At 41.0% G+C, this 15,960-nt stretch overlaps 1 protein-coding gene and 2 long non-coding RNA genes across 10 annotated transcripts in view; 1 reads left to right on the top strand and 2 right to left on the bottom strand.

Annotated features, from left to right (window-relative positions):
- Window positions 1–3,007, bottom strand: part of ANO5 (anoctamin 5) — a 92,489-nt gene extending 89,482 nt beyond the window's left edge. For 2 of the 4 annotated variants that reach the window (XM_081533736.1, XM_081533739.1), the window contains exon 1: window positions 2,086–3,007. In XM_081533736.1, the coding sequence (XP_081389862.1) occupies window positions 2,086–2,812 (727 nt within the window). In that variant the 5' untranslated portion in view covers window positions 2,813–3,007. The remainder of the gene's footprint in view (window positions 1–2,085) is intronic. The other 2 variants (XM_081533737.1, XM_081533735.1) reach the window with 2 other exon arrangements.
- LOC145523460 (uncharacterized) lies at window positions 1,788–10,262 on the top strand. 5 transcript variants are annotated; one of them, XR_014066583.1, is made up of 4 exons: window positions 3,048–3,137; window positions 4,381–4,427; window positions 5,264–5,466; window positions 8,016–10,262. It is a non-coding gene; the product is annotated as an uncharacterized LOC145523460 (long non-coding RNA). The 5 variants fall into 5 exon arrangements; XR_014066580.1 differs by lacking the exons at window positions 3,048–3,137; window positions 4,381–4,427 and adding an exon at window positions 1,788–1,890 and having other exon boundaries at window positions 5,267–5,466; XR_014066579.1 differs by lacking the exons at window positions 3,048–3,137; window positions 4,381–4,427 and adding an exon at window positions 1,788–1,890.
- Window positions 10,263–11,223: 961 nt separating this feature from the next.
- Window positions 11,224–13,697, bottom strand: LOC145523465 (uncharacterized). The gene is made up of 3 exons (XR_014066587.1): window positions 12,103–13,697; window positions 11,575–11,855; window positions 11,224–11,396 (listed from the first exon to the last, which is right to left on the bottom strand). It is a non-coding gene; the product is annotated as an uncharacterized LOC145523465 (long non-coding RNA).
- Window positions 13,698–15,960: the final 2,263 nt, after the last annotated feature.

The raw sequence follows: 15,960 nt of genomic DNA, 5'->3' as shown, positions 1-15,960 counted from the left end.
GGGACTTCCCTGGTGGTAGCTGTATTTCCCTCTATATTTAATTATTTTTGCTTAAAAAGGGAGGAGTTGCTTCAAGTGATACCATCAATAAAATGGAAAGAGAACCCACAAATGAAAGAAAATATCTGCAAACCATATACTCTGAATACATAAAGAATTCTTACACCACAATAATTAAAAGGCAACTAACTAAATTTTTTGAACAGGAAAAGGATTTGAATAGACATTTTTTCCAATGAAGATACATGAATAGTTAATAAGCACGGAAACAGATACTCAACACTTTTGGTCACTGAGAAAATGTAAATCAAAACCACATTGAGACAGCACTTCACAACCACTGGGTTGCTATAAATAAAAAAGACAGGCAATCACAAATGTTAGTGAAGACGTGGAGAAATTGGAGTCACTATATACTACTTGTGAAAATACGAAAATGAGGCAGAAAACAGTTCAGCAATTTCTCAAAATGTTCAATATACAGCCATCATATTATTCAGTAATTGCAATACTAGGTGTATATCCAAGAAAAATACAAACATATTTTCATACAAAATCTTGCAATACATGTTCATAGCAGCATCATTCACAGTAATGAATTCCAGTAATGAATTCCTTCCATTCCAAGGAAGTGGAAACAATTCAAATGTCCATCAATTGATAAACAGATAAAGTATGAATGTATCTATGCAATGGAATATTATTAGACAATAAAAAGGAATAATGCACTGATACAAGTTATAACATGCATGAACTTCAAAAACACTATGCTAAGAGGAAGAAACCAGTTACAAAAGATCACATGTTGTATGAGTCTGTTTACCAGAAGTGTTCAGAATTGGTAAACCTAGAGACAGTAAATAGATTAGAGGCTGCCCAGAGCTGGGGGTACCTGAGGTGGGGAGGTGGGTGAAGGGATAGCGACAGCTAAGAGGTTTCTATTTGGGGTGATGAAAATGTTCCAAAATTAGATTATGGCGATGATAGCAAAATTGTAAATATACTAAAATTGGAACTGTACCTTTTAAGTGGGTGATTCTTATTGTATGTAAATTATATCTCAAGCTGTTAAGGGGAGGAGGAGGATGCATAATAAAATAAAGCATTTTATTTCTTTGGTGTCTTTGAAGACTAAATAGTATTGACCTTAGATCATTTATCACTTTACAAAAAACCCCCAGTTTCCATGTTCAGATCTAACTCTTAACAAGACATGAAAGTCAAGTGTCAGTGAGAGAACTGAATATCATTGAAGGCCCTGGAGACAGACCCAGGAAAATACGTGCATTTTCAGGAAATGTGTACTAAAACAGACCCACAGAATATGGGTCCGGGATGGCCACAAGGGAAGTTTCCAGAGGTTGGCCCTGTCTCTGTCCCATCCTGTCCCAGAGGGCTTGGTATTTCCCTGGACCCACACCTGTTTACCTTCTGGCTGGTTCCTGGGGCCTCTGGCATAGCTCAGGAGGAAAGCCCAAGTATCACGGGTAGGGGGAGATGGGAAACCCCGGAGCAAACGATGGACAAATATTTTTCCAAAGAAACTAAAAATTCAATGAAAGCTTGTGAAACAGCAGCCTCTCCAGGTGCATAGGAGTCTCAAACTGATGGACCTTAGGGTTCAGTCTGCTCCTCCCATAATTAACAAGGATCTCAAAGCTTGAGCAGTAATTGGCAAATAGAAACAGGCAACAGGACTCGAGGGCCCACATTGGGAACTGCCGTCATGCGCCCTAAGCTTGGGCTCTCCCCTTGGTAGGAGGCTCATTCTTTCCTCTGCCCAAGTTCAGAGGCCGGGGAACCTCGGTTCACCCGCCCAGCGAGCCCGCCTCGCCGGCCGGCACTCGGCCGCGTCCGGGAGAGCACGGAGGGAGGGGTCGCACGGCACAGGTACTGGCCTTTCGGGTGCGGCGCAAAAACAACAGAGCTTCGGGCGCCCACGGTCACCCACCCGGGCAGGGACCGTGCGCCTGGCGGGCGCTGTCTCGCGCGGGGCGCAGCGCATCCACGAACGTCCCCGGGATCCGGGCGGCGGGGCCGCCAACGTCCCCCCGGGGTCCCCGCGCCACGCAAGCCGGCTCCCACCTTGCTGCTGCACCATCTCCAGGACGTCTGGGTCGCCCATCTTCGCCAGCTCGTTGATGACGCTGCCCGAGGGGGAGCAGACGGTCGACCACTGCGACTGGCGGCGAAATTTGGCCTGGAGGCTGAATCTGACGGTGGGCCGCCGTGTTGCGGACGGGATCAAGAGGTCCTCTTTGTAAACGTCGCCCTCGGGTTCCGCCGGCCTCGGGGGCGTCAGCCCGTGAGGCTTCCTCTCCTGCCGGTACTTCCACTTGTGCGGGTTCTTGATGCTCAGCTTCAGCGCCCTCTCCCGGTAGCGCTTCTTGGGCCGCTCCCAGCACATCTCCCGGATCGTGCCGGGATGAAAGTTTCCCGGTTTCCACCAGTACTCTCGGTTCTGACCCTCCCGCGGCTCTCCCCGCCTCTCTCTCCGCCCCACCAGCTTCCCGCCCCTCGGCCCGCCGGGCTGCGGGCTACCCGGCTCCCTCTCGCTCCCGCCCCCTGCCCCACTCGGCCCGGGCTCCTCCGCCTCCCGTTCCCCCTCCGGGCCCGCGGCCGCCTCCCGGCCTTCTCGGTCCGGCAGTTCGCTTCTCAACGGGCCTTGCTGGTCCCATCCCACCGGGTTGGCGCCCGTCCCGGGCTCCTGGTTCTCCTGGGCTGCCGCCTCCCCTCTCTCCGAACCAATCTCTGATGCCAGCCGACGGGCGAGCTCCGCCCTCAGCTGGTCAGCCTGGTGGTCCTCGTCCATCTATCTGCCCGGCCCTCCGCCTAGAATGGGCGGTACTCGGAGAGAACCCCTTCCCGGTTGAGGAGTTATTTTTTGTCGGATGAGAAAAAGCTTGCCTTCCTTAAGGGGACCCCACCCCTTAAAAGGCCCGCGCGTGGCCAGTTCTGCGAGATTCTAGCAGCGCCTCCTTCCGGAATCCTGCGCAGGGTTATTTGCAGCTGGTAGGGTCAACTTCCGGGATGCAAATAAGTTATCTAACACGGTTGGTGGTGGTTTAGTCGCTAAGTCGTGTCCGACTCTTGCTACCCCATAAACTGTAGGCTCCTCCGTACATGGGATTTTCCAGGCAAGAATACTGGAGTAGGTTGCCATGTCCTTTTCCAGGGGATTTTCCCGACCCAGGAATCGAACCCAGCTTTCCTGCATTTCAGACAGAATCCCGTCTCGCACAGTTGGTGGAAAGTCGTTTGTCCTAAATTCGAATTCAGCCTCTGCCCCTTAGAAGTTAGATGGCATTGGTCAAGTTTCTTCAGGAGACATTGGCTTGTTCAAGAGAACCATTAATAAGACCCACCTCGGGGACTTGTGAGGGGCACATTGTACAGTGCGTTTTTCGTAATGAGTTAAGAATTGACGAAGCCATTTTGCACTGAACCCTGCTCCATCTCAGAGTTTTTTAGTGGCTTGAGCATTTCAACCTCAAACAGAGTGAATGGTCACACTCTTCACAGGCTCCTCTGAATTGATTTATGTCTTTGAGACCTTAACAACTACCAGCTCCCCAATAATTGGGAGATAAAAATTACTGCCTAAGAGAGGAAAAATAGATAAGTGGTGATGAACTAACGGTGAGGTAGCGGCCTGAGCTGAGGGTCTGGAGAGTGCTAAGGAGGGAGTGACTGAATTGGGGGCAGGTATGGCCTGATTTAAGAATAAGGAGAACATAACCAAGGAAGACTTGACCTTTTTCAATTTTCATGTTCCTCTATTTTTTGCCCCCTTCTATAGACATTTTTGAACATAGAAGTATCTTTTACAGATGAGAAAATAGGCCTGAGAGAAGTGTTTTGGTGAAGTCCCTGGTTAACTGTGGAACTGGAAATCATCTTTTTATTTTTCCTATGCCTTGCTATCTGTTCTCTATTTCAGACTATAGGCAATTGCTTACTTGATGTGTTTTGGAATGGTGTTTGAAATGTTGGTATTCATAAGTTAAGTGGTAGACTTACATGTAACTATAATAAATTGGTAGTTATCTTACAAGTGTTGGTATTTACCTCTTGATTAATCATTGTTTGAGTCTAATAAAATGTTTACCATGTGATTTGTTTTGTGTTTTTCGCATATACCAGGTGCTCTGCTAGATGCTGTAGATATTGTGATTTAACACATAGTACCGATTTTGCTTTATGTAGATTAAATAAAAAGAAAAACAAAATAATTTTTCTATAATTTTATATAATTGTATATTTAATATTTCTTGATTCTGCACCATATTTGAAGTGACATGTGAAAAAGACATTTCATGAAAATTTTGTGCAAAACTGAATATTTTGATGCTGATTTTGCTGATATTCATCTTCTCTCAGCTTTGTTAACAAAAAAGTTGGATCTTTCTTGTGTTCTTTTGATAAAGGTATGTATTTTCTCCATAACCTCTGAGATCTTGAGAAATTTTCTCTGTATTTGTATCACTGAAATACTTTATTTTGCTTATCCATACATAATTTTAGAATCTGTCAGTTTCTTCCATTGCTACACCCTGCCTCTTTAAACTCAATCTTCAACCATATATTTCCAGAATTATGTTATAAATAATGAATACATATTCTTTTAATGTAATTGAATATACAGTTAAGCATTGTATTGAGACCAAAAAGTTATCTTTTAGCCTTCCAAATTATTTCAGCCTTTGTTTCCAGATTATTCAGCCTTTGTTTCAGTGTTATTGCATCACCTGGTAGTGCCTTTTTATTTTAATTTGCCTTTCGTGTCCTATCCTAAGGGTGGTGTGCAAGTGTTTAAATGACAATAGAAACACAGCTGTAAATATAAAAGTTGTGATACTTTGGGTGCTAAACTGTCAAATGATTGCTTAAAATACTTGTTTGCCAACTGGTAAGTAGGCTTCCCTGGTGACTCAGTGGTAAAGAATCTGCATGCCAATGCAGGAGACATGGGTTTGATCTCTGGGTTAGGAAGATCCCCTGGAGAAGGAAATGGGAATCTACTCCAGTATTCTGGGAAATCTCATAGACTGAGGAGCCTGGTGGGCTACAGTCCATGGGGTCTGTAAAAGTGCCTGACACGGCTTAGCAACTAAATGACAATAACTAGTAAGTAAAAGTATGGATTCTCTGCAGAAAAGGCCCTTTATGAGTGTCAGTATATAATACATGCAAGCCTGGGCTGTATGAAAGTTAAATATATACAAATGAGCAACACTTGCATGTGAATATTTTTTTATTCTAGCAGCCTCGTTAAATATATGGGTTTAACGCTAAAGAGGACAAGTTCATGAGCTACACTCGAAGCCAGGAAAGATCTTCGAAAGTCATGCACTAAATCCTTCTCCCTGCTGGTATTTAAAGCAAAGATATGGTGCCTCCAGTCTGTGGTCTGGATCAGTCTGCTTTCTTGGTATCTCTGCATGCCACGGCTTCAGCTCCTATACAGTAAGTGTTCTCCTTTTGGGCTACTTGGCGTTTTTTAACTCCTAAAATTTAAGTGACTCTAGTGGTAAAGAACTAGACCACCAATGCAGGAGACTTAAGAGACATGAGTTTGATCCCTGGGTTGGGAAGGTCCTCTGGAGGAGGGCAAGACAACCCACTGCAGTATTCTTATCTGGAGAATCCCATGGCCAGAAGAGCCTGGCAGGCTACAGTCCATAGAGTCACAAAGAGTCGGGTATGACTGAGGTGACTTGGCACACGGCACACAAAACTTTTATTTAGTCCATATATTTTCAACATCATTACAATCCACATAAAATAGCCTGCTGTCAGGTATGAATCTTTGAATCAAGAATCGAAAGACCTGCATGTCTCTGTCTGTCCCTTAATAAGCTAAAGGGCATGATGACCTTAAACAGATGATTCTGTATCCCTCCTTCCTTGCCTGTGACTATTAAGGCTCTTAACCTGTTCCACCCATCTCCCAAAGTTGTGAAAGTCAAACAAATCATATGCACGAAAGGACTTTGGAAACAGTAAAAATGTAACAAACATGAGAAAGTTTTATTGACTGGCAGAGGTAGTTATAGATTTAACAGTAGGTAGGGATACTAGTTGTGGGGTATTGTTTCCTCCACCCAGCAAAATGCCATTCCAACCATTTCTCTGAGATTTACAGGCATTTTCTGACTCTACACAGGTTCCTCACCACTAAGCACTGGTGTCAGTGGAGGGAGCCAAGTCTCCTTATTTGCAATATTTAAATACTGCAACATTTGTTTCTTTGAATCCTGATTATTTAGGTCCTGGACTTTTTCAATGAGCCCTAGTCCTATCTACTAGGACTGCCTACCATCTGGCATTCTTCCCTCTCCTAGAAAAACTCATTTTACAGGCTGGCCTCTGGGGCAATTATGCTCATCAGAAACACCAGTACAATTTTGAGTACTCACATGCAAACTTACCATTTGCCAATGTAAAGACCCAGGGTGGCATGTCTACTGTGCCCTATAACTAGAAAGATGCAGTTGGTTCCCAGGCTAGAGAGATGGGGAACTGTCTCAGCAAAAGATGAGAAACAAGAATGTTTTCATCTCTCTCATGACTGCTTGCAACAGCCCCTGAGATCGTAAATGATGCCCTTCTTGCTGACTGCAATGACTTTTTTTTTTAATCAGAGGATAATTGCTTTACAATGTTGCGTTAGTCTCTGCTATACTAACTGCATGCATCAGCTGTAACTATTCTCATATATCTTCTCCCCCTTGAGCCTCCCTCCTACTCACTGCCCCCCGCCACCATCCAACTTCTCTAGGTCACCACAGAGCACCAAGCTTAGCTCTGCCAGTGACTTTCTATCACGTGTAAGGGGAAATCTAACCACCTTTCTTACCAGTAGGATTGCAGCACTACCCTTACATGATCTAGGCCTAGTTCCCACCTCTGCTATCATGTTCGAACCATGCGGTCTTGTTGCTGTTCCGCAAACTGAATAAGAATTTTCCCATCATTTCCCAAACACTTTGTACTCACTGTTCTCCTCTCCCTAAAGATCTTTACACAGATGTTTGATGGTTCATTCTCTTGCCATCATTTTTCTATCCAAATGCACTTCTTTGGAAGAACTTTGCTGAGACAATAACCTCACATCACTATCCTCTTAGCCCGAAGTTTTTCTTTAGAGCTGCTCTTTCTGATTTTGTATATTTAATTGCTTGTGCATATTAATTTTTGTATAAGCTCTCTAGAGGCCGAGATTTTCTCAGTTTTCTTTTCTCATATAACTGTGGCACTTAGAATGGCATAGAAAGGTTCTCATAAATTTTTGTTGAATGAATGATTTGTCAAAGGTTTATCATCACATTTCCTATTCCCTGAGTCACTAGCTGTCTTCTTCATTGCCCCTTACTTTCCTGCATCTGGGAGAATAATTGTATTACACACTTGCAGTGGCTTGTGGCTCAATGCCCTTCTAAGAAATAATTTTTTAATTCTGGAAAAAAAAAAAACCCTCTAAGATTTACTTAAAGAAACAACTAGAATCAGCAGAGATAGAGACAATAGTCGGGACTTTGCCTCGCTATCTGATCACCAATCTCTTGGCTGCTCTTTGAAAACAGAGTAGACCTTTGGCAAGCAGTGATGGCAGCCACAAGGGAAGCCCAAGAATACTGCAGAGGGTAGCCTATCCCTTCTTCAAGGGATCTTCCCGACCCAGGAATCAAACCAGGGTCTCCTGCATTGCAGGTGGATTCTTTACCAACTGAGCCATCAGGGAAGCCGAAATTATAAGAAGAGAGCAAAGACCCAGCTGTGCTCTACTGCTACTACGTTCCTGTAATAACAAGTGTCTTTTGGTGTAAAGCAGTCACATCCTCTTATTTAAATGCCAGATGCTTAGGATTGTTGTCTTTGACATATACATACACAAGAGATAAAAAATCAAATGAACCCATATGGTCTATGCTGGCTGCATCAAATAAAAATCTGAATCTTGGACCTTGAATGAGGATACCTATATTACTGTATTTCCCTTTCCTCTTTCACAGATAAAGTTTTCCATCAGGAAACCTACACCCACTGGGTCTACATTTTCTTTACCCTTTAGAACCTCGTCACTCCAATGGAAGAAACTGTTCCCTTAAAAGTTATCCTTCATTGCCTTCTATCAGCCATTATATCCAGCATGTGTTTCCAGATCTTCACAACGGACCTGTGCCACTCTGAGTCTCCATCCATAATTCTGACTCTCTCACTCTTCTGGAAGCGTGGTATGCGAGGAAGAGCAGGCACGTTACAGTCAGACATTCTGGATCAGGCAGACCTGTCCAAGTCTGAAGTGACTGCATAGCCTTTAGCTAGTGCGTAAAACCTCTAATCCTTAATTTCCTTATCTCTATAATAGAAACAATCATATCCACCCAACAGTGTGTTTATGAAAAATAATAATGCTAAGTCCTTGGCACAAAGTATTCATGAAAAGGATGTCAGTTTTCATCTTTCTTTTGTACTTTCAACAAATTCCTTGAAATTGAAAGATGAACTTCTTTCAGCAAAATCTCCCTTGTTATTATCATTTACTCTTTTTTTTCTGTTAACTGTCTCTTCTTTGAGGTTCCCACTCAAATACCCAGCTTCACACTAAGTGCTCATTGAAAAGTTCTAAAGTCTTAAGTCACTTGCGTGTTTTAATATTAGTCCTCTAATTTGAATAAGTACAAGGCTGAATCAGTCTTCCTCCAAACTAATTCAACTTCCCAACTCTACCACTTATTTCAAAATCACCAGGATTATCTGAAGCAGGTGATTAGTAATTATAATAGCCACTGTTATTCATGTAAGTATTAATTAATGTGCTTTGGATATATTACTACACTGATTGCTCACGATGATGTGAGGTAGGCACTTATCAGACATCTCTGTGTGTATTGCACAGCTTGGCTCACCTCTTCTTTTAAAATTAACTATATTGAGGTATAATGTTTATTAGTAATTATTTTGATAATTAAAATCACCAATTTTAAGTGTACAATTAGATAACTTTGTGACATATATAGTTATGTAACAATCACCACATTCACAATCTAGAACATTTGCCAAAACTATTCCACACATTTGAAGTCAATCACTTTATCCAATCCACTAGCCTCTGGCAATTACTGATATTTTTTCTATCACAATTTTGTGGCTCACCTTTTTATTCCAGTTTTTACTATAGCAATTAGTTATGCATTTGTGTACTTTTAGAGAATCTTACTTTGACTGTGTGGAGTATCACATCCTTTCTGCCCTGGTGTTTCTCCACCACCATGAAATGGGTTTCCTATTCTTGTCCACTCCACACTATTCTGACACACATGCAAACCTTTAAGTAGGAGAATGTTAACATAAGGCAACTCTGACCAACTGGGAATGAAGGATAAATACTCCCCTTTTCCATGGCCCCTTGGAGAGGCAATTTAACATAATGAGGTGCATTTAACATAATGCTTCAAGGGTTCTTCAGAGGGATCTACCTCCATTTGCCCTTGGATTGCCTTGTCTTCCTTTCATATTTGTTCATGTTTGACTCTTCCCAGCCTTCCTTAAGATCATTTCCCAGAAAAATCTTCCTGTATAGAAGTCTTACCTTGGGCTCTCCTAGTAGGGGAAACCCAGGCTAAGACAGAATTATTATTTTTATCCCTAGGTAAAAAAATATTTTGTAAACTAAGGCTTAAAAAGATTATCAGTCCACAATTGCATAGCTATTAAAAGAGCAAGAGCTTGGACCCAGAACAACCTGATTCCACGATTTGTGTTCTTATTCACCACATAGTTTTCAAGGTAGAAACTAAAATCAACTTTGATTCTGTGCAGTATTTTCATAATGTACATCTAAATTGCTAGCTTTCTGATATTTATTCTTTTGAAATGTCTCACTCTTCAGTTACTGAAAATGATTTCACCCAGCTGGAAGTCACACTGGGTAATTTCCTACTGCTTTCACTTTATAGCCTCCCTTTTTGCTTACTATGGCAGCTTGATAGTTGATTTTCTTTCTTCTCATCAGGCTATATTGTTCATGGTTAAGTGTGTTGGCTCTGAGGCCTGATGAAACTGATCTCAGATCTTAACTGTCTCAGTCCTTAACCAAGTGATATTTGATGAGATTCTTAACCTCTCTGAGACACAGTTTCTTTATTTATAAGATAGATAAAATAATTCCTAACTCACAAGATTGTTTAGGTACAATAAATATAATAATTCATGTGTTTTCACTTGTTCAAATATTAAACCATGGGATGCCATCTTCACTTTATTGCATTTATTATTATTGGTGTTGTTGAGTTGATTTTAAGTGGTTTGAGAAGCTGGAGCCTTTTATTGTTAACTATATATTCTTTCTGGGATTTCCCTGGCGGTTCAGTGGTTAAGATTCCATGCTTCAACTGCTGGGGCACTGGCTTGATGTAGTTGGGGAACTAAGATCCCACATGCCACACAGCACCGTCAAAAAATTTTTAAAAGTAAAAAAAAAAATATATATATATATATATTCATGCCTTTAATTTCTATGAAGGAATTTATTTTTATTAGTCTAATATTTTTATAATGTATGAAGCAAACAAAAGATTTCTGAATTTTGAAATTGTGTGTTATGCGTAAAGATGTCACTACAAATATTGCTTGAAGTAATGGAAGGAATTCTGAAGACCCAGCAGACTCACATTATTGATTAAAATGCTCCGTTTTGTAGCATTCAGATGATCTTCAGTGCTGTAGCAATGAAATAAAAGCTTCCAAGAAATAGTAATTTCCCATTAAAAGATGATTTAATGCCTGGATTTAAATATGCTGTCATCCAATTCATATTCTCTAAAATAAATGACACTGCCAATTGAAATTTTAAAGGAGTCCTTAAAACTTGGGTTAAATAGAAAACCAAACTTGACTGAAATACAGGAGCTTCTAGTTAGTGAAAGCGTACAATTTTGTACACTAACATTTGTCAAGCCTTTTATAAAATATGTTTGTGCAAACTTTGTCTATTTTCAAAGTACCTAATTTGGTTACAATTTCAACCATAAGTACAAAGAAAATGCAGTTAAAGTGTGTCACTCCCTCAATGGTTACATCTGGCATTTTATGTACCTAATTAAGTCCTCTTTCTAGTACTCCACCCAATGGCTACGTGGTTATAACCAGAATCATAAGAAGCGTCAAGAATATATTTGACTGTCCCCAAATCATGAGAAAACTTGTAACTGAGACTGCTGTGGTTTGTAATTTCATGTTTTAAGAAGAAAGTTCTTAATCACATTCTTTATTTAGTTGCCCCAAGCTAGATACTTATTTGTAGTTGCAAGCAGTCACTCCCACCCTGCTTGATTACATACTTGCTGTACATTAAGGGGAGGACTCTATCCCAAAATTGCCAGAAAAGTCATCTGCAAAGACAAAGAAATGGAAGTCTGTAAAAGAAAAACAGGCTGCTTCAAAAGTTAACTGATCAATATATGCTCTACGGAGGTCAGAGAAGTTCCTGGAGATGGACCCCAGAGCAGAGAGGCACTCTGAACAGATTTTATATCTGTGATTATTTCATCATTTGTTCACTGATCTCACCTCTTGTTCCACAAGGACTCGAACTGTGTCCCTTACTCATCATTGCATCCACCAGGGGCAAGCATAGGGCTCGGCAAATGAGTATTCAGATGAATTGATATCCAAATGAATCTCTCCTTAATTGTTTTGCTCTCTTATCCTTTCTTTCATGAGGATTTTTTCTTCCTAACTACACCGTAGTCATCTGAGAGCAAAGACCGTATCTTATATTTCTCCAAAGTCCTTTCCAATGGTATTCCATTCAAATCAGTGTCCATACCTATGGGATGTTAAGCTGTGGACTTGAGAAAGTAAAGGAAAGGTAAGGTAGCAAGAACGAGAGTAAAGAGTTGTGATGATTTGTGCACAGCACATCTATAAATATACACTGAATTACATGCAAATCCCAAATTTGATCTATAAACTCTATATTAATTTCATATGGCTTCACCCAGCTACTGGAAATTGAGAAAAACTGAGAAACCAAGAAAAAAACTCGTGGCATTTGAGTAGGCAAACTGAAGTCTAAAGTATAGCTCTGTTACTTACCAGTTTTATAATCTTGCACAAGCTTCCAATTCTTGTTGGATTTCAGTTCTCTCAGTTGTGAAATGGGTCTATGTCTTTTTTTGGAGGGTTGTTGTGGAGATTAGGTGAGTGGAGAATTTAAGACTCTAACCTATTAAAAAAAAAACAACCTATTACAGACCAATAAATGTATCTCCTCTTCCCAGTCATTTTGTGCAAGTATTGTACCATCTCTGTAACTTAATCTGTTTATCTGAAAAACAGGCGAAACAGATAAAGAGATTAAATATGAGTCAGAGTTCATGATCATAAACACTATACTATAATTTTAATTAGTTCATAATTAGTTTTTATAATGGCTTTAAACTCAACTCATTTAAAAATTAAGTCTTTCATGCAATATTATATGGCACTTATGTAGGACATAGACAGAAAAAAGGATATGTGTGCGGTGTGTGTGTGTGCTTGAGACAGAAAGAGAAGGTGAAGTTTCCTGTGTCTGGGCTTGGTTCACCTGTTTTTTTCTTCTCAGTCTATGAATGAGTGGCTACTATGTGTCACGTGTCATAAAGCTTTGTGTGCCTAACCTTCATTTAGTTAAGCATGAGGTGTTTATTTCTGAGTCAGAGCTGACATATCTCTCACACTATAGGGTTAAGCTGTTTTGAATAAAAGAAGGTTAATAGTAAAAGAACATGTATCATTTTCTTTATATTTAGGGATTGTTCAGTCATTTTATTCAACTAATTTTAGTTCTGACTCTGGCACTGGTCTAAGGACTTTATATATCATTTAATCTAATACCTCATACAGTATGTACCCTTCTCCCTCTTCTCATGAGGAAACTGGGTGCAAAGGGTTTCAGTAACTTGCCTATGGTCACACAACAGGTAAGTGCTAAAGCCAGGATTTACATGGAGGTAGCTAAGCTCGGGAGATTATGCTCTTCCTCTCTGCACTTTTCGGCTGCCTAATGGTTTACTAACTTCATACACTACAGCTGAAAAGTCTTACTGCCTAGCACGTGTGTTACAGCAAAAGTGATTACCAATTCATATTATGTAGATGGCCGTGGAGGATGCCCTGACAAAAATAACTCTCTGACGGCCTGTCATTGCACCAGTAAAGTCTCATTTATTTGCATCACAAGTTACCTCCCTTAAGATGTATGACGGTTGGACTGGGGCCAGGAAGGAGAGAAACAAACCCCAAGAGCATTGAAGAACTACTCAGAGGGCATGACTAGATTTGGTGCCTCAGTAAGAGAAAGACAGAGGCAACAGAAGGGAACCTCCTTGTTAGGTAAATTGTCATCACCATAAGGCCGTATTTGTGAACAAGGAAACTGAACATCAGAGAGGTTAAGGACTTGCCCATGGTCTCAAAGCTGGTAAGTAGCATAGCGTGGGTTGGAAATTGTGTCTAACTAAGCCCATGTTCAAGTGCTATTTCCTCCAATACCCTTCTAAGGAAGAGGAGAAAAGGGGGAAGTGGTGTATCTAGGGACTTAAAAGGTGAACTAGAAGAGTTTGGAGAAAAACCTCTTTCTAAGTTTCTACGGGTGGCCTGTTCTTCATCTGTTTTTTTCTATTCTTTTTTTTAATGAATTCGTATCAACTTATTATCCCTTATATTCTGCTCTACTTGAAACGACTCACTGTGTTGATTGCCTGTGTTGTACAGCATACTATGGTGCTGGTTTAGTCACTAAGTCGTGTCCGACTTGCAACCCCATGGACTGTAGCCTACTAGTCCATGGGATTCTCCAGGCAAGAATACTGGAGTGGGTTGCCATGCCCTCCTCCAGGGGATCTTCCCAACCCAGGGATCGAACCTGGGTCTCCTGTGTTGCAGGCACAACGTACTGTGCTTACTGCTATATATGTATGCAGTTGGCAGCATGGAGTAGGGGTTGGGTGGAAAGATTTTTTTTTTCTCTAAATCAAGGAGTTTATGATCTGGATAGAGAAATAATATGCACATGTTTTCCTAGATAACACCAAAAATTTCTGAGCCTGACCACAAGGCTCTTCCCAAGTGGATCACAGCCTTCCTCATTGTGCTAGAGCTCTTGCCTTCTCCTCACTTTAACCTCATTGAGACCATCCAGCTTCTCAACATGCAAGCCTGTGCTTTGTAAGTACAGTTTTCTGGAATATGTTTCTTATTTGAGGGCACTCCTCTCCTTCCTAACTCCTAACATACAGGATGGTAAAGTAGCAGCTAACGACCAGTCTCATGATATGTTGTTGCTGTTTAGTTGCTGAGTTGTGTCCGCAACACAACTCTTTGTGACTCCATGGTCTGTAGCCTGCCAGGCTCCTCGGTCCATGGGATTTCCCTGGCAAGAATACTGGAGTGGGTTGCCATTTCCCTCTCCAGGGGATCTTTCCAACCCAGGGATCCAACCTGTGTCTCCTGCATTGGCAGGTGGATTCTTTACCACTGAGCCACCAGGGAAGTTTGCCAATTAGATATACCCATTTAATTTTTGGTAACCTGAGCAAATGGGGTGCGTGCATGTACACACACGCATACACACACACACACACACACACAGATCTGAATTCCTTTATGATAGTGGTAAATGGAATCCAACAGAGGGTCCATACTCAGATGTGTCACGATGGCAGCAGCAATATCTAGGATGGCAGGTATCTTGGCTAGACCATTCCTGTCGTAAGATGGTTACTGTCCCTCCTGTTCCTGGGCCCTTTAAAACTGCATTGACTCCTATCTCTTTCCTAAGCCTGGCCTTCTTGTGAAATGTTGAATCTCTGAGTCCTAATAGTCTTTCATTAAAGCCCCTTCTATTGCTGTAATCCAAAATGGCAAATTGCCCATTCTCTATCCTCAGACTATGAAATCTTCTCTCAAGCATTTCCTGATATCTATGATCTGAATGAAATATTCTCTTCTTTTTGAAATGTGCCCATTACTGTATGAGGTATATACATTGAAAAATATAGGTAAGAATTTGAAAGAATATCATTCTCCAATAGCATATATAGCATAGTATAGCATAGCATAGTTCAGTATAGTGTCGTATATATTAGGTCCTTTCATAGAATAAGAAAGAGATACACTCAGGATTTAACTAATGCAAGTTTAGTATAGTTTATTATAAGTATGTTACAAGTGATCTTCTTGGGTGTTCTACTGCTTCTTTCTCTCCTTTATATTCCCCCCCTTTCTCTCATTCATTCATTCAACAAATATCACTGAGCATCTTTGGTATTGATTAGTATTGTTCAAGGCTCTGGGGCACAACAGTGGCCAAGACAAATAAGGTCTCTATTCTAGTGAAACTTCTGGTGTCTAGGGAGAGAGAAACAAACAGGTGAAAAAATAAAATGATCACTTTCAAAGGGTTATAGGAACAATGACAGAATAACATGATAGAGAATTATCGGTTGGGGGCAGATAGTTAATGTAGGGACAGCTAGAAAGTCTTCTTTGGGGAGATGTTGTTTAAGCTGAGGTTTGAATGATGAGAAGAAACTAATTACATAGAAGAGTAATCCAGGTAGAGGAAGTCGTATACACAGAGGCCATATGGTATGTTCAAGTTCAGGAAAGAGACCAGTTTGAATGACAGGAGAGGAGGTAGAAGGGGCAAGTAGGTGCTTTTTTGTTAGACTCTAAGGGGTCACTTTGAAATGTGTGAATTTTACCCTTTCATTTTTTATAGATTATCCTCTCCATTTTGTGTCTTTGGGCTTCAACCTTCCCAGTTAGGAAGGACCCAATTGAATAGATTACTCATCACCTTTGTTATTTGTATTAATTAAGAGAATGTTTACTCATCTGATAGATAACCCTCAGAATCTTAAGTCACTTAGTACTGAGTGAAATGGAAGTACGTTTCTTACTCCCATG

Source organism: Giraffa tippelskirchi, chromosome 10 (assembly GCF_054371585.1).
Source record: "Giraffa tippelskirchi isolate mGirTip1 chromosome 10, T2T-mGirTip1v1.2.pri, whole genome shotgun sequence".
Classification (NCBI taxonomy): Eukaryota; Metazoa; Chordata; class Mammalia; order Artiodactyla; family Giraffidae; genus Giraffa; species Giraffa tippelskirchi.
The sequence above is the reverse complement of the archived record's forward strand: the minus strand, read 5'-3'. Positions and strand labels throughout refer to the sequence as shown.